Source organism: Lates calcarifer, linkage group LG18 (assembly GCF_001640805.2).
Source record: "Lates calcarifer isolate ASB-BC8 linkage group LG18, TLL_Latcal_v3, whole genome shotgun sequence".
NCBI classification, from domain to species: domain Eukaryota; kingdom Metazoa; phylum Chordata; class Actinopteri; family Centropomidae; genus Lates; species Lates calcarifer.
The window spans coordinates 8,245,892-8,269,755 of NC_066850.1; the positions used below are offsets into that span (position 1 = coordinate 8,245,892).

At 38.8% G+C, this 23,864-nt stretch overlaps 3 protein-coding genes across 3 annotated transcripts in view; all 3 read left to right on the forward strand.

Moving 5' to 3' along the window:
• The first annotated feature begins 1,146 nt into the window (after positions 1–1,146).
• LOC108889252 (4-galactosyl-N-acetylglucosaminide 3-alpha-L-fucosyltransferase 9) lies at positions 1,147–4,859 on the forward strand. The gene is made up of 2 exons (XM_018685617.2): positions 1,147–1,365; positions 2,995–4,859. The coding sequence occupies exon 2, from the start codon at positions 3,003–3,005 to the stop codon at positions 4,155–4,157; it is 1,155 nt and encodes a 384-aa protein (XP_018541133.1). The 5' UTR covers positions 1,147–1,365; positions 2,995–3,002; the 3' UTR covers positions 4,158–4,859.
• Positions 4,860–6,423: 1,564 nt separating this feature from the next.
• On the forward strand, positions 6,424–14,598 carry tcp11l2 (t-complex 11, testis-specific-like 2). Its single transcript, XM_018685645.2, has 10 exons — positions 6,424–6,551; positions 9,327–9,507; positions 9,777–9,909; positions 10,963–11,083; positions 11,213–11,436; positions 11,595–11,731; positions 11,959–12,140; positions 12,577–12,758; positions 12,854–13,026; positions 13,228–14,598. Exons 2-10 carry the CDS (start codon positions 9,339–9,341, stop codon positions 13,488–13,490), a joined length of 1,584 nt encoding a protein of 527 aa, XP_018541161.1. The 5' UTR covers positions 6,424–6,551; positions 9,327–9,338; the 3' UTR covers positions 13,491–14,598.
• A 791-nt stretch (positions 14,599–15,389) lies between these two features.
• The window catches only part of apaf1 (apoptotic peptidase activating factor 1), a 38,336-nt gene continuing 29,861 nt past the window's right edge, over positions 15,390–23,864 (forward strand). Inside the window, 16 exon segments of the mRNA XM_051077606.1 lie at positions 15,390–15,558; positions 16,634–16,815; positions 17,438–17,627; positions 17,839–18,036; positions 18,264–18,453; positions 18,872–18,984; positions 19,102–19,233; positions 19,518–19,756; positions 19,984–20,155; positions 20,335–20,465; positions 20,886–20,999; positions 21,879–22,063; positions 22,495–22,621; positions 23,036–23,161; positions 23,271–23,411; positions 23,573–23,698. Coding sequence (XP_050933563.1) covers positions 16,672–16,815; positions 17,438–17,627; positions 17,839–18,036; positions 18,264–18,453; positions 18,872–18,984; positions 19,102–19,233; positions 19,518–19,756; positions 19,984–20,155; positions 20,335–20,465; positions 20,886–20,999; positions 21,879–22,063; positions 22,495–22,621; positions 23,036–23,161; positions 23,271–23,411; positions 23,573–23,698 — 2,328 coding nt within the window. The 5' untranslated portion in view covers positions 15,390–15,558; positions 16,634–16,671.

Sequence of the window (23,864 nt, forward strand, 5' to 3'; positions counted from 1 at the left end):
GTTTGTTAGACAAGCTAGTAGTAGTTGTACAAAGAAAACAACGCATTCAAGGTAAAAGGACATAGGAGCAAGCGATTACAGGACACAGGGCTAAGTAACTACCTTGAGACACACAATAATCATTGACATAAGTTATGGGATGTGTCATAGAGGATGCCATCATTTATTTACACAGGGGACGGTAAGGCAAGGCACTCTATACCCTCTCAACAGAGTCAAATCATTTTTTTTTAAAAGCATGACTAAAAAATATGTTTTTCTTAAATTAAGTCAAGTCAGAACGTAGTCAAACCACATCTATTGCGGCTTTCATTTGTCTAGAAAGAAAATAAATAAGTTCTTCATTAGATCCTCTCTTTCATTCTTAAATATTATGTTGTGACTAACCCCAATTTTACATGTTTTTTATTCTGTTTTAGATTTAAGATCAAACTTGGGCTTACATAAGATTTTTAATTGAAAAAAAAATATTTTATTTGATATAACTTTTATTCTTTTAAAGTACATCTCCCTTATCTAACCTGGATAACCATATGTTAATTATTTACCTACTTTTTCCTTTGCCGACATTTTGTGCACAGTAAGCACACAGAGAAATGCCTTTGACAGAGGGCTTAGTAGCTGACTTGAGGCACACCATTCCCATTTCAAGTCAGATCATAATTATACTATCATTGTGTGTATCTGTGTCAAGACTGAGAACTGCAGTTGAACGTCAGTTATCAGACAATTTATGACTTTTGTCATTCATTTACAGGGTGCTTCCCAAATCAATGTGCAGAGGTTAACTTTGACCAGAAATTGATTTATATTTAATCTTTTAATTAAAAAAGAAAAAAAATATATTTTTAATGAATATTTCTGTTTTTCTTCAGTATTTTTCCCTGTGTTTCTTTGATGATGACTCTCTAATATACCATCATATTTATAATCCACAAGTGAGCTTGCTTGGACTCCAGAAATAAAATGCAAGCCTGTGCACCTGATGAAAAATAATGTCTCATATGGAAGTTTTCTTCTCTTGGTGTCTAGTGTGCGGTCCTTATTCTATTGGTTAAACATGTAACAATTATTACCCAAGCAAACACTGTTTCCTTATCTGTACTGAATCACAGTAGAACCTGGTTTCGAGCATGGTTCACTTCCCTGACACCGGTGTACTTCATCACTATAGAGTCAGATGACTCCGCTAAACTTCCTGTCTTTACAGTGTAGCATCAGTTTGTGAAATAATGACGGACATATGAGGCTCGTACCTGGAAGGAGAGGGAGACAGGACGATACTTTGTCTGTGGCATTTACAGGATTTGCGCTATCACAAAGGGTTGTGCAGTATTTGTTTTGCAAGAGTTTTTCTACATCAAGGTGAGATTGTTGGTCTATGCTTCGTATTACATTTTTAACTTTGCTTCAGTGGACTCTTATAATATGAAATATTTTAAGTCAACATTTTTCAAAGTTAAAAGCAGTGAGTAGTCTACACCAAACCTGTGAGAAATTTAAAAAATCTCTTGTCCATTGTGTTGAACAAAGCTGTGGTTGCTGTTTATCGTGTGTAGCCATCTCCAGAATTTCATTAAGCATTAGTCACACACCAGTGAAATAAAGCTGCCATACTTTCTGCTTAAGTCTTAGGATGGCTGCCATGAGTTTGGATCGTATTTCACAGGTAGAATTAAATTGTAGCAGGTCTTTTTGTTTATTTCTATATTTTATCAGATACAGATATAGGTTCAAGGACCTTTCATCTGACAAAAAGTACAGTAAAATCACTATGGTGTCTGGTCACCTTTTGAGTGGCAACATCTGCTTGTATGTTCATCTCAAGCCTCTAAACCAGAAGAGAGAAAAAAGATGACTAATCCCAATTTGAGTTTTTTTTCTGTTCTGTTTTAGATATAAGATCAACTTGTTTACATAAGTTTAAATATATATCCTTATCTAACTGTCAACAATTATTTCACTTTCTTTCCATAGAAAAAAAAAAAAGTTCTTTGTTAATCTGTCTTTATTCTTCATATATTATGTTGTGATCAATCTAGATGGAAAGCTGGAGTATGTGCATCAATCAATAAAATTATAAGACAGACAGTCGTGAAAGTAACGACTGTGTTTCGACCAATAATAATGCCTACTTTTTGCTTTGCCAACAATTTGTGCAAAGAAGGCACATGAAGAAATGCCTTTGACAGAGGGCTTAGAAACTAACTTGAGACACACAATACCTTTTGACATAAGTTATGGGATGTGTCATGAAGGATGCCATCATGTCATTGCACTGGACGTGACAAGGCAAGGGACTGTCAAATTAGTCAAATGATTTTTTTTTTTTTGCAAAATATAAAAAAGTGTACATTACTAACTGCAAAAATGTTTGTGGGTGTTTTTTTCTTTTATTAAGTCAAGTCAGAATGTAGTGTCCTATTTATGATATCATTCTGTATGTCTGTGTCAGGCTGACACTGTATTTAAACAAGAGAGCGGGATTTGTTATCAGAAAGTTAATCACCAATGTTTTATTTGTTCACAGGGCGATTCCCAAAATCAAAGGTTAACTTTAATCAGACACTGGCTTATATTTATTTCTTCATTTTAATTCTAGTAAAGAGAAACTACAAGTTTCTATATTTTTTCATGAATATATATGTTTTTCATCAATATTTCACCATTGCATCTTTGATGATGACTCTACTATATGCTTATATTTATTATTCCTACGGTGAAAAATGGAAGACAACAGCTTGCAAACGATTACCTCTAGTGATAAGATATTAAAGAAAACATCTTGAAAAATGCTCAGTAAGATCAACATTTGACTCTATGTGTACTTAAGTCAACTGACCAGTTGATTAGATAGAGAAACAATACACAATAAATCTCTTTCATAAACGTACTTCACTCTGTAACTGTTCAGGAAATTACAATGGCAGAGTCAGAAAATGAAATGAAATTGTAATGGTTTATTATTTTAACCAGATCTGTTCTCCTTCCAAGGCTGAGCCATGTCTTCCTCAGGTGGCCAGAAGACTTCCCTGCGCCAATTTTCCCTCTGTTGCATCATGGTGGCATGTTGTCTGGTCCTTTTCTTTATATACTACAAGCCTGATATCAAGCTTCCCACTCTAGGCATTTACAAAACTTGTCCGACAGTAATTTGTGCAAAGACAGCACAGGACCAGGACTCAACCTCAAACTGTTCATCAGAGCAGCACCTCAATACACCTCAGAGTGACACCAAGAAGACCCAGGTTGCAGCAGTGGATGCTGAGCCCGACACTGTTCTGTTAATCTGGATGTGGCCATTTGGCTTCAAGTATGATCTCAGCTGCAGTATATTCAATATCACAAGATGCCACTTGACAGACAACAGGTCTCTTTACAACAAATCCCACGGGGTTCTCTTCCACCACAGGGACATTCAGGGAACAGGCTTACCAAAAGAGCCACGTCCTTGGTTTCAGAAATGGGTGTGGTCAAATATGGAGTCACCTGCAAACTCAGCTCCAATCCCCGCAGTTGACAACGTGTTCAACTTGACATGCAATTATCGCCTCGATTCAAGCATTCCTGTGCCTTATGGGTATTTGGTGCGAATAACATCTGAGGATGAGAAATTCAAACTGCCAAAAAAGAACAAGTTGGTCTGTTGGGTTGTGAGCAACTGGAAAACACAGTACAAAAGAGTTCAGTACTACAATGAACTGAAAAATCACATCAATATACAAGCTTTTGGAAATGCTTTTGGTCAACATCTAAGTGATCAAGACTACACAGATATAGTATCTAGTTGTAAATTCTACCTCTCCTTTGAAAACTCTGTTTACAAAGACTATATCACTGAGAAGTTATACAGTCCTATGAAGTTAGGAAGTGTACCAATAGTTCTGGGCCCTCCAAGACAAAATTATGAGGACCATATTCCACCTGACTCTTTCATTCATGTCAGTGACTTTTCCACTCCAAAGGAGCTGGCAGAGAGGTTATTTTACCTCGACCAAAATCATACTGAATACATGAAATACTTCAACTGGAAAAACAGGTATAAAGTTCAGATGTCTTGGTTTGGCAAAGAACACGCCTGCAAAACGTGTAGTTACTTACAAAAAAACAGAGGATACCAAACTATTCACGGTCTTAACAAATGGTACTGGGGTTAATAACACTGATAACACGAGAATAAGGTTTCATCTAAAGTGTCTCCGTTTTCTACAGACAAAACTGACATTATAATCACAATGAAATTCTGCATGTTATGGTTTTAATTAATTTCTTTGCTGAGGGTGACATAATACACTGAATTGTAATATTAGTTGTTAGATATAAGTTATGGAAGGTTTTCACTCTTGTCATATAATAATATAATAATATTAAATAATTTGACATTGTCTTTCATGGCTGGAATTTTGTTTTGCTTGTTCACAATACTGTTTCACAAAACTTGAGGTGAGAGCTAATATAGATCTTTATGTGTGCATCTGTCATGTGCAATGACATCTGTTATTTTTTTGACCACTTAGTATTGATTTGATGTCAAAAATGTTCAAAATTTCATGTCAAATGAAATCCAGGCTATCAAGAATCAAGAATTTTGTTTTCATCAAGAGGTATTACTATCAGGAATTTGAATTGAATAAGAATTTAATTTCTCAAATATAAATAACCATTGAATGAATATCATACATTCAGTTTATATATCATGTCATATCAGAAACTGCACCAGAAGCATCAGTTTGTGATTTACATAATGGTATTACAAATAATATTACACATTCAAATTGATTTTATTATTATATATATTTAGCATTTGTGTTAAAACACTCAAGCAATGCATCTGGTTTGTCCAGTGTTATTGTTATGTACATATCAAATAAATAAATAAATAATCTAAATCTTAACTAATGAAATGTGATGGAATCTAAATTAAGGCAACTGGCATAACACAAACAGGTCATCTTTAATTCCTGTTTTATTAACTTTGCTTATACCAACTTGTAATTTAGGTTATCGTAAGTTTTCTCTCTTTGTAAAGCAGCAAAATATTTCACCATGATGGCGGATGTACTGTTCGTGTCCACCTGTTTTATGAGCAGCCAGTGAACATCTGATATGAGCACTCATAGAGGTCAATGATTAACCTTCCAGGTTACAGGTGTAGTTTTGAACAGACTGCATGATGTTACATATTAACAGGAATATCAACCAGTTTAACGGTGACAGTGTTACCTGTGTGGAATCAGGGCTGAAGAGGGAGGAGAAGGAGGAGAAAAATATTTTTTTTCCTGGCACCTCATCTCCTTGCCAGTTATGTGGCATTGTAGCAGCTCAGATTGTTGGAAAAAAATACATTTATGTACAACTAAAGCAAGCAGAAGTATATCTAAATATATTTCTAAAATGACTTTTTTCAGCTTCTTATAGCATTCACATTCAATGTTAGGCAATCTGATATTTCAGATGTTTACAGTCATATAAATACATATAAATATGGGGTCAAATGGCTTGTCAATGGAAACACTTGCTACTATTTAAATATATGAGCAGCACATTTTTATCCACAGATGGCCACTCGCCAGTGCATCTGTAGTTAACTCTGTTTCTAATGGAAGAGACTTTGATACCATCTAGTGGCCATTTTGACATATCACATCAGGAAAAGCACATGCAGGATAAAAAACAAAATAATAATATAAATAAATAATTCAATTTTTGCTGTTTTAGTTTCAGACTTCTGGTATTGTGCATGCTGACTCACTGTCACACTGTCATGGCTCACTAGGACACTTGAATAGAATACTCCCAACCTTTATGTTATTAGTAACACTTGACTTTTCTAAATAGAACAAGTCAACATGTCTGCTGAGTTATGGGCCTAACCTTATACTACTTGTGGTGTACTTGTCTAAAAGCCTCTTGTAGACACCTTTTAATTTTTGTGTATTTACTTATTTATTCTAGTTGTAACAGTAGCCGTGTTAGTAGTAGATGAAGAGGAATGATTTACCTTGTTAGGGCCATCTTTTGTTCCCACATTTTGAGGGTGAGTGTGAACTAGTGTGAATTGAATTTTGTCCCCATATTGTTGTTAGGTATAGACACACACACACACACACACACACACACACACACACACACACACACACACACACACACATTCACTGTGCTGTGAACACACTGAGGTCACATCCGTAAACAAAGATATCCCACGTGAAGCAGAGCGGAGAGTACCATTTCAACCAAGGGTGGTACATTTTAAAACACTGTCTTATGTTGCTTTTTGTGAATGGGAAGTTTACATTTAGATACACGTTTGACAATTTGAAACCTATATTTTTAAAAAGCGGTTAGAGCCGTGGTTACAGACCTTGTGCTCGTCTTTGTTCGGAGGCTGAACACCCCTATGTGTGAAATGGTCTCGCCTGTTTGTCCTCGAAAGCCAGCTGGGGGACGAAGGACCTTTAAACAGAGACGAACAGTACAGGACGACGGCGAATCTTTCCTTCAGAGCTGTGCTATTTTTGGTGTCAGTCTCCTTTTCCGGAGACTTGAATGAGGTAAAAGTCGCTTTTGTTATGCACCTTTCACTCTGTTTACATTATGAGTCCGTCGGCTGACTCTTTTTGCAACTTTTACGTTAATTCCTCGTATTGTTCTGAAGCGGAAACTTGGGTACAGTCGTCGAAGATTTCACAGCTTGCATGTCAACGTTAATGTCAAGTACAGCTGCTATGTGAAATTAGCCAAATTACTGATTTATATTTGGCTAGCTAGAGTGTTTGGTTAAGTAACAAAGAAGCTACCATAACGCAAACAACTGTGATGAGTTTGGCAGCTAGCCACAACAAATGTCCTCTGCATTAAGAGCGTTATGCATTTAGTCTTATTGTCCTTCTTGTTCGGGTGCTAGCATGGTCATAACAATAAAATGTACTATTTTAAATGTACATAGAGTTCTTGTTTTGGTCTGTAGCTCGGATCACGTGTACCCACTTCTTACGCGTGTGTGGATATTTTTTTATCCATGTGCACAGCTATGCAACCAAAGATTTTCCATGTTGGGATGAGAGACAGGGAGCAGCAGCCAATAACGAGAGGCCCTGTGTAGTTAGCCCAGCCCCCCTGATCCACTGCTTTGTTTACATTATGCTGCAGTCAAAACTGGACCCCAGAAAGCTTCCTTTGTCTCTGTAGGAGTTACTGTAACAATATGCAACCTGTAGCAGAGCAAATGTGCATATAGAAACTACATTCTGATCATGTTTTTGCTCTTAACAGTCATTTGAAAAATTTGGGCACGTTATATAGGATATTCTTACAGATGTGTTGCTATCAGTTCATCACATTACAATACTGTATCTTAGAATAGAATCAGTGTACAATAAATGAATCCATGCTAAATGTCTTCAACCAATAAGCATGTCCCTGTATGTCAAATGTGTATGTGTGTGTGTGTGTGTATATATATATATATATATATATATATATATACATATATATATATATATATATTAACATTCAGTCTACCTAAAGAAGATTTCTCATAATGAAGCAGCAGATGACAGAGTAGACTTAATCTGTAATCAGTTTGCTGGACTGCACTGCTCCCATCACTCTGGATAATCTCTGGAAATTGGCCTGCTGTGTTGCTGTGACCTAGCTGTCAAGTCTAGCAGATGATGTAATGAATGAGCTTCGAACACAGCAGGGGCACACGGAAGTCACACACTACCCACACCCATCCTCCTCACCCCCCTCAAGCTATCTTTAAACCAAAAGAGCAGCGAGGGAGGGTGCATTCATTTTTGGTAGCAGATAACTGAGACAGGAACACCCAAGGGTCACGCTGCCTGCATTGCATGTCTTAGATAATATTAGAAAGGCAGAGATCTGCTTAATTGTAGATGTTACAGTGTGTGATCATTTTTAAGTACTTCCATGATACCTCAAGTTTGAGTTTCTGAATTCATGCAGTAGCATTTTGGCTTTAGCTCAGGTTTTTTAAACTTTTCTTACAAACCTGCGCTTACAAACAGCTTATACTAATGTATTTTTGTTTGCGTGGACAACAGACAACACAGGGACTGGTCTAACAGGATCGTTTTGACTGTTGAGAAGCCCTCTGTTGTCCCATGTTGCCCTGGAGACACAGTTGATCTCAGATAGGCCCGGGTCCAGTGTTCTTTATATCCTGAAGGAATAGAATAGAATACAGGCTGTTGTTTAAACCTAGCTGTGGAAATTAGCTCTGTCTGTTTCCTAACTTTGGGTAGTGTTGTCCCCTGTGGCAGTAAACACACACTGTTTTTTTTTTCCCAATGAATTACTTCATGCACCATCAATGAGTTTAATAAGATGTTGATGTTTAAACTCAGAACTGTGGAACAAGGCAGCTATCTTTGTTTCTATAGTAACTGGCTTGCTAGTTGTTTATTGAGTGTGACTGGTGTTTTTGTTACACTTTGTTAACTGCCTTAGCAACAGCAACTATTGCTGAAGTGAAAAATTTATGTCTTTCTCACTCATTGTCAGTCACACTCTCTTTCTCCCTCTAACACAAGCACAAGTTAAACTGAGGTAATGCTTTCTTTTTTTCTTCTTAGTGGACCTTGTTAGGAGGCAGGAGAGGGCAGACATTATTCTGTAGTTTTGTTACTGTCGCAAATCCCATATTATCTGTGTCTCAATAATTTCTGACCTCCCTACTTTGTCTGTGGCTCTCAGCTCCAAGCCTAATTGTTCCTCAGCCTCAGTAATTCCCTAAAAATAAAATGGGCACTGTAGCTTTTGAAGCTATTACTGGAGTAAATAGTACATTTGTTGAGGAGTTTTTTCAGCTGCAGATTAATACACGTTTTTTTGGTGAGTATTTTCAGTAGTAGGACAGTGCATGTGGGATTGTTACAAAAATATCTACAGCCTGTGTGTTCATTATAATGGAGGATCTTGACATCCAGTATGACAGTCAGCCTCATTTATGTGTTTTCAATAGCTTTTGAAAAACAATGGAGTACTTGTTAGTAGGATATGTACATTGTTGGTTTTGGTATTTTCAATGGGATTTCTTGCTAACAAGAAAAATATAGAATGTCACAAGATGCCAGACCTCAGACGTATTTTACTGTTCTCGGTAGTTCTTGTTAGGACATACTAAGAACTAAAGATTTCTTGACAACTGCTTCCAGACAAAAGTAGGAATGATACATTTTCCAGTTAAATCTTCCAAATTTCCAAGTTACAAAATATCCATTGACTGGTGACTTTCTAAACAGGTTGAGTTTGCTAAAATGTTCTGCTGAAGCTAAGGATTATTACCAACTTCTCATGTGCAGCTGTAACCCAAGATGCCTCTAAATGATGAGCGACCCACCTCCACATCCAGCGGTGAGGACCAAGGCAGTGATGTGGAGTCGTCGTCAGAGCGCTGTGACAGTATGACCTCGACCAGTGACTTGGACTGCTCCCGTGAAAGCTTCACCAGCGACTGCTCTAGCAAACATTGCACACCCTCCTGTGAGTTTGCCCCTTCACCCCTTTTTCTGGTCCAGTGGTCTCAAAAGCCGCCAGACCACCTCTGACTTTTTTTTTTTTTTTTTTTTTTCATTTTTGTGTCCATGTTTGTTTTCTTCTCTCAGAAAAGTCATACTAGTCAGTTTGATTTCTGCACTGTGTTTTATCTTGAGTCACATTCCAGGAATAACCGCCACTGCCAACATGCAGCTTCAACAGTCAAGCACACTTATTTGTTTATTCACAAACTTTGTTCAATTTGGTTCCCACAGCGAGTCCACCCAAAACCTTAACGCTGGATGAAGTCATGGAGTCTGCCAGAGATCTCTCCAATCTCAGATTTGCCCATGAGATCACTGTTAACCACAACTTCCATCTAGAGCCGGACAGCCTATCTCAGGACAGGTATACCAGCTGCATGAGATCTCATGTCTCCATTTTTTCACTTTTTGATCATGTTCTTTTTATTTATCTTTTTATTCTGTGATACATGTCACAGTTATTTCCCTACCAGTGATAGCAGCCACTTTTTGATCATGTTTTGTAGTTTTTTTTTAGTGGACCATAGTACACAAACTTGTTTTTTCTTTTCCTGCAATGTGGAATGAGTTGGATTTAGTGATCAGAGGGAGCTGCTTATTGTAGCTGTGCTATGTTTCACTATATTGACAAAAATGTGTACACCTCATGAAAGAGAACTTTTATCACCAATTACAAATGCAAGTCTGGCTGTTGAATAGCTATAAAAAAGGTCTGGCAATCAACACTGACGTGTGAGTTTTCAAAGGAACATGAGACAGCAGAAACCCAAAGACACCATCATTTGTGGCCAAACTACAAGTGAATCGGTCAAAAACAATGCTGAATAATTTAGTAAGTGGGGGAGCTTGTTTTTAAAAATCATGTCAAACCAAATCAAAAAGCAAGAGCAGCAGTCACAAGTTTGAATTCAGTTGAATTATTTCAGTAAAGATGTAAATCCCTCTAATATTATGACGGTATGTTATGTAAAGGCACAACCATTAATCAAATACATGTTTTTGGATCTGGATTGAATTTTATCCATTTTCCCTCACAACAAAGAGATAGATGAGAAGTGATGAGCATGTCACACACAACCTTTTCTACTGTATTAATTGAAATCGGTTTGTTTCCATTCATCTTTAGGACAACCTGAAATGAACAAGACAACAAAGAGAACAGAGAAAAAGAGAGATGAGGGGGGAGACAGGGAAAATAATAAAATAATTTCTTTAGAAATTTATGCAGAGGATTGCCACCAGCAATCACAAGATTATTTTTCATGATGATCAACTGGAGTATATTTTTGTTCTTTCTATTTTTATTCTGTGATAAATGTCACAGTTATTTCCCTACCAGTGATAGCAGCACTGACTGACCATTGCTCCTGACATATAATATATTCAGCTAAATAAAATCCTCTATTTCTCTTTTTAGTTTATGGAAGGTAGTTAGAGATAACGTCCACAAGGCCTTCTGGGACATCCTGGAGTCGGAACTGAATGATGACCCACCTGAGTACGGCCAGGCCATCAGACTACTGGAGGAGATCAGAGAGGTCAGCACACACAATCTTCAGCTTCACTGGATCTGTTGCTCTGACTGACATTCTCCTGATGTTTATTTACAGCACTTTTTTCTCAAATTTTAAAGTTCCTTTATAACTGTCATTTTCCTCTTTTGACAGATCTTACTGTCATTCCTTAATCCGGGTGCCAATCGAATGAGGACCCAGATCATGGAGGTTCTGGACATGGACCTAATTCGTCAGCAGGCTGACAACGATGCTGTAGACATCCAAGGGCTCTCCTCTTACATTATCACCACCATGGGCAAGATGTGTGCACCGGTGAGGGATGAGGACATTAAGAAGCTGCGGGAAAGCACAGATAACATAGTGACACTATTCAGGTAAATACATCCTGAGGGTTTAAAGCATTTAAAAACATTTCAGTGCTGACATAAAATGTTTATTACTAGAGAACATATTGTCATTCTGGAGGATATGTAAATGTTGTGAGCTTTTTTATTTAAAAAAATCACAGTGGCTGAATGTCTCTACACCCTAGGGAGATCTTCCGTGTGCTGGACTTGATGAAGGCAGACATGGTCAACTTTACAATTGATAATCTGCGGCCTGTGCTACAGAGACAGAGTGTTGAATATGAGCGGGCAAAGTTCCAGAGCATCCTGGAAAAAACACCCAGTAAGTGAACAAGAAAACACTTTTCACTAGAGCTTTGTTTTGCCATGCTGTTGCTAGATAGTTAGAAAGTGTATAACCTGCCAAATATACTCATGTGGAGTTGGATATTTGGTGCTGGCACAATCCGACTAAATTCAAGAACAGGATATGTTGTATGAGAATATACTGGAATAGCACAAAACAAAAAAAGGCTAGTACTATAATGTTTTACTGACTACTTTCCTCAGATGCGTTGGACCACACCACCTCCTGGATTAAGTCAGTACTGGAGGAGCTGTTGTCAGCCAACATCCCCACAGAACAGACTCAGGGGAAAGGACAGCGAGCTCTGCCAGGGCCTTTCCAGATCCTCAATGCCGCCTTCCTCCGTATCCTCACATGGGACGATGATAAGGGCCCACTGCCTGAGGTAAGACAGTGTTGAATTTGTGTTTGTAAGAGAGAGAGGGTCAGATTTTTGAAGTGCTTTTTGTGAAAAATCATGTGAAAAATTAACATTCTCTCAGGGAACCATGAGATTCCTCAAACTCCTGTTCCTCAGTTTAGGGGAAATGATAACACACAAAGCGGTACATGAGGATCTTTTCTACATGTCTATTTGTAATCATTAAGCATTTAATTCTTATGTGAATTAGCATGGAAGCAAAAATGCATTAAAAAACACAACAACAGAAATTTCAGAGCTGTTCCCTGTTGAAGCTAAGCTAATCACCTCTCAGCTGTGGCTACATATTTACACCAGCAGTGTCCATCTTTTCATCTAACTCTGAGCAAAAAGACAAATATGCACATTCCCCAAAATTTCAAACTCTTCTTTTAAGTCTTTTGTCCTGGTTCCCCTTTAGACCTGGATGACAGATGAGGCACGTCTGCGAGAGATTCAGTGGAAGCTCCAGCAGTATCAGGCGGTGAATGAGGTTCTGCTCATCGTCTACAGCACCGTTGGAGGGCCTATCCAGGGTCTGCCCTCTCTGTCTGACCGCCTGAAGAGGATGACCAGTGTGCTGTTGGATGGGATGCACAGCCCGTCAGTTCACTTTTGTTTCCATGTGGTTATCACATACTGTCTGCTTCACATCAAATAGGAGCTCAAACCATAACTCCCCTCTCCTTTGTCTTTAGGGACTTTAACCTAAAAGAGGCACTAGAGGGCGTCAGTACTCAGATCTGCTGTGAGCTCAACAAGTCTTTAACAGAGAGGAACTACCCTGCACTGACCCCAGCGCTGCAGGCCACCCTCACAGGCCAGATCTGCGGCATCACAGAGAGGGATAATCCCATCCGAACTTTAGTTGGTAAGACAGAGTGAGCAGGGGTCATTGTGTGGCTTGAGTCATTTTTACAATTTAATTGTAAGAGAAATACATTGGTGTTGTGTTTATCAAGAATAGAGAATACAAATTACTTTTTTACTCAAAATGGAGATGATAGTGAAGCCAGAAATCTACCCATCTGGAATTTTCTAACCTCATATCATTCTCTTAATTTCTGTGCAGAGGATCGAGTGCAGCAGTACTTCATGGCGCTCATCTGTGACCCTAAACCCCAGGCCAAACTTGAACAGGTACCAGCTGGCTTGACTGCCATCAAGCCTGAACTATCATTTATGGGAGCAAAGTTCATCTCCCTGGTCAACTATAACAAGACTGTCTATGGACCCTTCTATGCGGATATCATGAGGAAGCTGATGTTCAGCAGCAGCCCACCAGCGGAAAATCCTCCTCAGAACGTAGCTCAGCACTCTGTCACCTCCAATTAAAACCAAACTTTGGCTCATGCAGTCTATGGAGTCTTTTTGCTACTAGATATAGCTGAACCTTAAGGAGGTACTACAAGAGCTATGCAGCACTACTGCATTGCTCAGCCAGTGTGCTCCAATAGTTGGAGTTACCCTCAGTGTATTGTAAGTGTAGTTTTTATTACTACATTTAGCAGTGAAGGCACTGCAGTGTAGGCACCACGTGGTCAACATTTAATGTGACCAGCATCCTTTGAGATAAATGTTCTAAGATATGCTCTCCTATGAACATTCACTGCTTCAAACTAGACCACCAGTGTTACAGTGATTCATTTTTGAACCTAATAGTGACCCTACATTATCAAACTCTACTTTTTTATTTTAAAGGGAGTCTATAGGGGAACAAGGGCAAAACCTTAGTATGTCTATTACATACAGTAAGCTTTATGAAGCAAATAGGAATAAAATTCAAGGATATATATTAAGAAAATTAGCAGAGTAGCATTTGACTATAGTTTACTATGACTATGAATAATGCAAAACGTGAGGTAACTCCTTTCCCACTTAGCCCCATTTAGCCCTTTTGAATCTTCTCTGTTTCACTGTTTTTATCAGCAAGAGACCTAGACTCTCTCTATTCTCTTTAATCCACTGATGTTATTTAACAGCAAAAATATAAATAGAAATTGAAAAAAAAAGCTGTTTCAGATTTTGACTTCTTGAAAAATGAAATAACAGTTGTCTGCATGAGTAGCTTTGTGTTGGGATTATGTCATGTTAGTTTATACTTGAGTACTTTGTTGGAGTATTTGTCATATGTTGTATGTTCAATACTTTTACTTACACTTTGCTAGCGGAATACCTGTTATATTGATTTAGTTAGTACATTTGTTACATTTTGAGGTACTGTAGTTGTTACAGTATTGTTATGTTGGCTGTTGAAACCCGTTGGGAAATGGAAGGTGCTGAACTCAAAGTGATTTGTGTCCAAAATTTCCAGCAGACCTAAATATGCACAAAGAAAAGCAGTTATGTACTTTAACTAAAGTTTACACAGAATGTGGTATGTTGTTGTTCTTTTTTTCTGTACCACAGTTAATATAATAAAGTAAAAAAGATACAAAAATTGGAGCATGTCTTTATTATGTCTTTACTATGAAAAACAACAAGTCAGTGTTTGGACATACAGGAAGGTAATTATGACCACCAGCCTAAAAAATATATTTGAGATTTATATCCTTGCTAATACAGTATGTTCTCTAAATTGAAACATGGCTCTCATAATTACAAATCATATCATTCGAAAATTAGTACCGCTTTCCACGTCCAACTGCAAGGTTATATGTTCACAGCATTATGCGGTTAATCTGTTTATGGCTACTTAAGCGCATTATTAGTGCATCACTGTACTGTGGAATAAACATGCTCTCATCTCCTGCTGTCACCAGGCAGCACTGTTACCTTTAAATACACTCCGGAATTCTTACAATTACGATTTGTAAACACAATTGCATACCTGATATTACATATTGTAATTCAAAAATTTGTGGAGATGCAATATTAAGCAGACACACAGCATTAAGAATGAAAGTGCTGCACATATAAATTAATTATCTTAATCAGAAGTAAAGAAATTTATTTAAAAAAACGTACATTTCCTCTGTTTGCCGCAGAAGCAGTAATAACTCGTGTGCCATTTCATTTTAAAACAGAACTGCCGCCATTAGAAAAACACGTTTGTGTGTATTTAACTCGTTCTTTTATCGAGCTCGTATTTGTTTTGTATATCGACGAACATAATAGTAGTATTTGAAGGCAGCATCAGTTTGCCCAGTTACAGAATCGTTACATGCATGACCTCATCGGTCACATGGGCCAAATCCCGCCACGCAATTGGCTATCTCACACCGGGGCAGTTGTTTTTGTTGTGAATCAGGAAGACTCCTTCTTTCAAAATTGGGCGTGTAGTATAACGTTGACAGGACCACAAATTGCCTTTTTACACCTTGGATACTTTCAAACGTGACTTCACCTTACAGCCATATACAGTTCAACATACACCTTAATCGTTAAAGGAAAGAAGTTGCTCGTAAGTATCTATCAGTGTTTTTTTTCTTTGTTTCATTTTGACAGGGCAGAGTGAGTGAACTTGTCGAGACAAGTATTGAAATGAGTGTGTCAGTTGGTTAGTGATAAGATTAAAGGTCACGGTTAAGTATGTAACCAGAGTTAAGTTTCGCCTTTCCTCCAGTATCAATATTCAGTTTCGCATTCACGGACAGGAACTTCAAAGCTGTCAAAAAGTAGCTGTCCTTAAATCATATTGTCGATACTGGGCGCAGTTAAGAAGAAATGAATTTACAAACGTCATATTAACCATGTTGGTAACGTTAAGCTATCTAAACTTTGACTTTAGAGCAAACTGTTAAGGAGTCAGCTGAAAGTCTATGAAATGTCACCTCTGTACTGTACTCTGTGTTTCACCTCAGTCAGGCCTCTGTGACCAGCTGATAAGCACTTGCCTTTTCATCTTCGTGTTCCGCTTTCGTGTGACATAGTTACAACACTTTGTGGACGGATATGTCCACATACTTTAGTATATTTTGGTAGTTTATCTTCATTGGCGATTTATCTGACAGCTAATTTATCGAACAAAAGTGGGAGATGGCCATTAGGGTTTCTTTGAGCCCGTTGAGCCAGTCTTCTCCTAGCTTTTTCAAACAATTAATCGATTATTCATATATTTCCTGATATTTTTTTTTGTTTTAAACAACACAGTGTTGCAGCTCTATATTCTCTGAGTCCCAAGACATTTTTCAAAAGTATTTTAAGCTTTTATTAGATAGTAGACTGTAGAGAAAGAGAACATAACGTGACAAATGTCTGGACCTGAACCCAGGATTTCAGGTGGAGTTAAATGCTGCAGCATACAAAGTTATTTTACAAAGTTATACCCTTCCAACTTTATACCAACAGTTTGGGTAAGGCTCTTTCGTTTCAATATGGCAGTCATATTTTTTTTTTGGGGTGAAAATCCCTGCAGCCAGGCTGCAAAATCTTGTGGAAAGCATTCCCAGAAAAGTGGAATCCCCCTCACTGGTCTGATCCGCTTATCCTTAGCACAATTCACCCATTCTCCTCGTATTGAATTTATGAATTTGCAGGGCAACAGCATCCTGCATGGTTGGTGTGCTGTGCAGAGATGACAATGGAGGAAGGGGCACGGAGCTGTCTGCTGCGCTTTCGCCACAGACTGGAACAAGACATCAAGCCCTCATACCTGATGGATCACATGATCAGTGATGGTGTGATAAATGTGGATGAGGAGGAGAGGATCAGGACTCAGGTGAGCCTCTGCTGAAGGTTTTTGTATCTTGTTGTGTCTTGGCTTTTTTTAAAGTTATCAAGATAAACATGTCTAAGAATACTATTTTTTTCAGTCAATGCAATATATTTTTACTCACTATCCTTTTATTTATAGATTTTAACGCAGTCTTTCCTCCTCTCAGACTTTGTCATTGCACATGTACTGAGTCATCCCTCCTCCTCCCTTCATTTACTGATTCATGCCATCTCTGCTGTTTTCCCACATTACTTGCCATTTCTTATGCAGGATATCAAGTTTATGGACACAGCTCTTATCAACTTGCTCCTCACATTCGGCTCTCAGATTATTTTTTACTCATTTAATTAGCATTTAACCAGAGTGACTTAATGATGAGTCAGCAGATTTGGTGGTCTATAGTGGAACATATGAACAGATTATCTCCGTGTTTCCTCCTCAGTAAACTTTGAAGTAAAATAGAATTTTTCCTTTTTTTCATGCTTTTATTGTTTTATGCGGTGTGTTTCAGATAATTATATGCATTTCTATACATACTGTTTAAAAGCATAGATTTCCCTTTAAAAGTATTAAATGCATATTATAACATCCACATCTCATCTCTGCTGTCTCTCTCTCTAACCAGCCAACGAGGAAGGATCAGGCTGTGGCTCTGCTGGAACTGCTGCTCAGGAAAGACAACCGTGCCTACATCTCCTTTTACAACGCCCTGGTTAAGGAGACATATGATGATTTGGCCAACCTGCTTTATGACGACCTGCCGCAGATTTCAGCAAACGCCCATAAGAGTTCCTCTGATGGCTGGACACCTCATGGTGAGGAATGGGGGAGCCATAGGTGCAGTGTGTGGAAGTCTTTGAGTTTAATGTGTATTAGCTGCTGGTCGTGGGACTGTGTTGTGATGTTCAGACATGTTGGGTTAACACATCAGCTAAATGTTCTTGTTAGTACATGTCATTTTATGCATGTTGCAAGTTTTTTGCTGTTACACATTTAAGATCAATCCCCTTCCTGTTTGTTTAATAGTCCAGATGGTGCTCAGTGAGGGTGGTGTACCACAGAGGCCTGTGGTGTTTGTCAGCCGACCAGAGCTTTTGAACCGGGTCAGAGAGAGACTCTACCGGTTGCAGAAGGAGCCTGGCTGGGTCACCGTCTTCGGGATGGCTGGTTCAGGCAAATCTGTCCTGGCTGCAGAGGCTGTCAGGCACCAGGGAATCATCGAAGGTGAATTTGCTGATGCTGCTTAACACAAACTATCAGCATACGTTACTTTTAAACAGTCCAGGAGAGAGGAAATTATAAAAATGTGATGTAATCCTGGACTGATTTTAATTCTTACTGATGTTACAGTTTCAAACATGGTTGCTCAGTGGTCAGTTTTGGTAACTTTTCACCTCATTCCTCTCTGACTTCTGTCTTTTCCCTCCCCCTCCTCCTGCCTCTACCTGCAGAGTGCTTTCCTGGAGGCGTTCACTGGTTGTCCATCGGCCAGCTGGACAAACCAGACCTGCTGGTGAAGATCCAGTCACTGTGCTTCCGTCTGGAACAGAGCCTGGATTCCCAGTCACTCCACCGGCCCCCCAACTCTCTAGATGAAGCCAAGGAGCGATTGCGCTTCCTCATGCTGCGCAGATATCCGAGGTTGCTGTGCTCAGTTAATCCTTATGTAGTTGTCAGTTGTTAGTTAAAATATTACTGTTGACCTTTGTCTGCTGTAAATTTCAGATGCAAATTTCCATCTCATTGGATCTGGCTCGTTAATGTAAACATGGACTAGTCCCACAGTAATGAGTTAATGATGTGCCAGCAAATACCTAATACCAGTCCCCAAACATATAAAATATCATCATCAGTATTAAACAAGATAAACAAATCAAACCATGCTTTTAAAGTAAAGATAAATAATAAAAAAATGAAATAATTATTATAATTGGTTTGATAACTGTAAGAGGGTCAGCTGATTTCAGTATGTAGTGTTTACTGTGTTTGTTAGGTGCTGTGACCACATTCCAGTTTTATCTGCATCTGATCAGCTGTTTCTCTCTGTTCTGGTTCTTAGATCTCTGCTGATTCTAGATGACATCTGGGACAGTACAGTGCTGAAGGTGTTTGATATCCAGTGTCGGATACTTCTGACCACCAGAAATAGAAGCCTTACTGATTCAGTTAGTGGTATGTAACCTGTTGTTTACTATGGTCATATGAATGTACATGAATGAAACCTTCTGTGATTGAGTTTACTCTGGTAAAGACTGTTGTGCCTACAAAATGTGTGCTTTTATTTTGTAGGTGCTAAATATGAGGTGGAAGTGGCCAGTGGTCTGGATGAAAACAAAGGGCTGGAGATCCTCGCTCTGTACACTAAAACTAATCCCCAAGGACTACCCGAGGAGGCTCGCAGCATTGTCAGAGAATGTAAAGGTGTGTAAGCTCAAACATAATGTACATGCAATCAGTAATTTTGTTTCCCAGTATAAATGATATTTTTATGTACAATTTGGCATAAACATTTAAAATATTTGAATATTTGTCATTGGATTATAAAAGAAAACAAAAACCTGATTAAATTCTGTATTTTCAAATATTGGTGATGTAAATGAATCTTCAACAGAATCAGAAAATATTAGTAAGACCTTGTTCCTATGTGTTATGTTTTTACGGAGCTATATTTTTCACACGTCCATTTTTCTGCTTCTCCATCTCAGGCTCCCCTCTGGTGGTGTCCTTGATCGGGGCTCTGCTCAAAGAGAAACCCAACCGCTGGCGTTACTACCTCTGCCAGCTGCAGCAGAAGCAGTTCAAGCGTATACGGAAGTCATCGTCTTATGACTATGACGCCCTGGACCAGGCCATGGCTGCGAGCATTGAAGTCCTGCCTGATGAACATCAAGAGCTCTATAAGGACCTCACTGTGCTGGAGAAGGACATTAAAATCCCCGCTAAGGTTTGTCTACACAACCAGTGTTCGATATAGTTTGTTTTGGCTCTCTATCATAACTGGCCTTAAAAATGCTTACACGAGTTTCTCTTTGTGGCCTTGGATTTGAAAGCCAAACACGTTTCATTCGGCTACTTGTACAGGACTTATCCTTTAAGAAAAAATAAGGGCATGGACTCCCATCACTTCAAACATTACACATTAATAAGATACAATCTTATTCTTTCCCCTAGGTGCTGTCTATTCTGTGGGATCTGGAGCCGGAGGAGGTGGAGGACATCCTCGAGGAGTTTGTCAACAAATCTCTGCTTTTTGTGGACAGTCATAATAAACCATACCTGTATTACCTCCATGACCTCCAGCTGGACTTCTTGGTGGAGCAGAACCGCACCCAGCTTGAGGTGGGTTCTCAAACTTTCAGTCTTTTTGTTAAGTTTCCAGTGTTTGGAAAAGTTAAGAGGCTATGTCAGCTGATTTACTGCAGTGGTTTAACAACAGCTAAGAGGTGTTGGTAAGCACAGGTGAGTAAAGTGGGTATAATTAAAACATTAACAAGTCATTGAATATTCTCATCAATTTCAGAGACCTCCACACGAAAGTGGTGCGTCAGTATCAGCAGCACTACAGAGATGATCCTCCCACCTCGGGAGATGAAGAATGTCTTTACTGGATCAGATTTTTGACCTACCACATGGCCAGAGCCAACCTTTCCCAGGTGACACACAGACTAACACACACACAAATACGGAATCATTATTTTACAAAACTAGTGATAATTGTACTTTAAAGCTAACAAAAGTTTCTGTTTAGGCTTTTGTTTTTTTCTGATGTAATGCATTATAGTGGACCACAGTTCATTTTTACTGAACATTAATTAGATTTTTTTCTATTGATCATCTATTTTCACACAGGAAAAGCATTCTGATTAGAATGGTAATGTTAATTTAATGCATATTGCCCGTACCTACACTAATACACATGCACTATATTTAGATGTGGACATCCACCCCACATGACAGAGAACTGATGACAGTTATTATTATTTCTTCATCATCTGTCTGTCTTTCTCTTTTTTCCTCCATTGCTGTCACTGTCTGTCTTTCTTTTTTCATGGCATCTTTCTCTTGCTGTGTAGGAACTGTACTCCCTCATGTTTTCTCTGGATTGGGTCAGCATCAAGGCCCAGATAATGGGTCCAGCCCACCTCATCAATGACTATGTGGAGTATGGACCAATTCTGGATAAAGAGGTCAGCAGATAACAAAACTTTACCATGCATGAAACAAAGCTAATTTGGTGATTGCGTGTGTGTTAGCTGCTGATTTTCCACTGTCACAAGAAAGAAATGAAAGAAAGAAAGAAATGATAGAAGGTAATGGTATTTCCTGTTCTTCTTGTGAATGTGAAATCTGTAATATATAAATAATAATAAGTGAGTTCCTCCTCAGGGAAAATGCAGGTTTAGAAGTCCATCTGTCTTTCTTGCCATGAAACTTTGTGAATTATTTATTATTTTCCCCAAAGTTTTTCCCTCACAAAGATAAGTGTTTTGCCCTTCCATATTCTGGCTATCCCCTTGTCCCTTTCCAATTTTCATCATTGCAAGAGGGCAGATGTGATAATTAGCAAATGGATTATCAGACATAAGCGTGGAAGCACGGGGCTACACACCTGTTAAACTAGGACATGCACTGTAAGGCTGTACTTTTTTACAATTCCTGAACCAACAATAATTTTATAGCAGTAACAATTTGAATCTTGTGTCCAGTGTGTGTGTGATGCTAAGATTTCACAAGTAATTTTCAGTAAATGTTTTTCATCCATACCTCTTAAACAGCATCAGAAATATATAACCTTGATATTTTACTGAGACAAACTTTACAAAGGGCGTTGCAAACACATAAGAAAACAAGTTTAGAAAAAAAGAATCAGCCTTACAGTGACAGTGACAAATATGGGAGTGCGAATAAACATTATCGTTACAAAATCATGTGCTCAAAGATGAAACTTCTTCCTTTCGTGTTGTAAGTGAAGAATAATTGTCCTAATGACAGGGAACAAGTCTTGTGTAGTTTCCCTTTAACATGCCCTATACCCTGAAGTGTGCTTGTTTTTTCTGTCCTCTCAGAACAGTGAAGTGCGCAGTCAGTTCCAGGAGTTTCTGTCTCTGAACGGCCACCAGCTGGAGCAGCGTCCTTTCCCTGACGTGGTGCAGCTTGCTCTGTCTCAGCCACCCACCTCCGAGGTGTACAGACAAGCTCTGCTGCAGGCGCAAGACCGGGCCAGTAAAGGGAAACTCTACGTCGACTGGCTGTACGCAAGAAAACAAACGATTTAAATTAAAATCGAGTAATGGATTCCCTTTGTTTGGTGCAGCAGTTTTTAATTAATTTTTTTCAGTTTCACATGCTATACATTTTTGTTGCAACTCTTATTTATGAATAATATGTCTACATCAGTGAACCGTCATGTACAGGAAATAGACAGGAAATAAGATCAACTGTCATCTTCATTGAAACGTGTAGTTATTGTGTGAAACATTCATGATCTTTCAGTGCATCTGAAATTGAATGATACAGTAGCACCAAATCACTCATTTAAAGTGACTAAGTGAGATAAATGCATTCACCTAAGTCCTATATACAACTTTATTGGCAGCTCACACTGCTTTAAAATTGTTGCTGGTAATGATATGCTGTGTATGCTAGTTTGGACTGTTTTTTTGTGTGTGTTTTTTCATCCAGGAATAAGAGCAGTGTAGAGAGTCTGTCCCGCCTGGTGATCCACCCCCACCAGGGCTCCATCTACTCTGCCTGCTTCTCCCAAGATGGAGCCAAGATCGCTACTTGTGGAGCCAGCAAGACGCTCAAGGTATCAAAGCCGACGTGTCGCTTTGAGTGTATTTGTGTGTAAAACTGTGAAGGGCAAATAGTTTCCATGGAGACAAAATATTAGAAAATATGAGGAGCGATCCACTTTTAAGGCCAGAAGGCTGTTTATTAAAAAAAAGAAAAAAGAAAATGCAGTATTGTTGTCAGAATGTGCTTTGCAAATGTAAGGGGATTTAAGTGTTTGTCTGGTCCTGGGCAGCAACTCAGAATTATACAAAAGTAATAGCAAAAATGTATTATCATTGAGCAGTCATTCACTCCAAAAATGATCCAGTTTAACAGTGAACATTTAGACCTCTGAATCTGGAAATAAAGTCATGGCCCTAATGAGTAAGTCAGTACTTTTACTGCATGTATTGTCATGCTTCTGCTGTCATCGTACCTCTGTGCTCAGGTGTTTAAAAGCACATCAGGTGAGAAGCTCACCGAGATCCAGGCCCATGACGATGAGGTGCTCTGCTGTGCCTTCTCCCCTGACGACCGTCTCTTAGCAACCTGCTCTAGCGACAGGAAAGTAAAGGTAAGCAGATAATGGTCCAGTTGTCCATTATAATCAACTTGATTACAGCACCGCTAATGTTAAAGTGATTTTTTTTCTCCTAAAATTCTTGAAAACTTGTGTCTCTAAGGTGTGGAATGTGGAGCGAGCCATGCTGCTGAGGGTCTTTGCAGAGGAGCATGAAGAGCAGGTCAACCACTGTCAGTTTACAAACACCAGACGACAACTCCTACTGGCCACCTGCTCCAACGACAAGTTCTTGAACGTCAAGGTGTGTGAGTCTGTTTGTTTGACACACAGACATGCCTGTCTGTGACTTATTTAAATTCCTTATCTTAAGTTTTTCTGTGACCTTTCTGTTTTCTGTTGTGTTTCTGATTCTTTCTCTGCTCCTTTCTCTCTTGTTCCCATTGTATTTCTCTGTTTCTGCAGGTGTGGAACCTCAACAGGCCATCCTCTCAGAACACCATGTTTGGCCACTTTGAGCCAGTCAACCACTGTTGTTTCTCCCCTGACGACACCTATGTGTCCACTTCTTCCAACGATGGCACTGTTAAGGTGAGTGCCATTAAACTAGATACTTGTAAAGCTGTCCTTTCCTGAAGCAGTGTACTTTAAACTGAACATGATTTAAGAGAGTTGGGTGCACTGTGCCTTACTTATTGTTATTTGTAACATAAGTATAAAAAACATGCTCATTACACAAGTTATGGATGCTGTATAC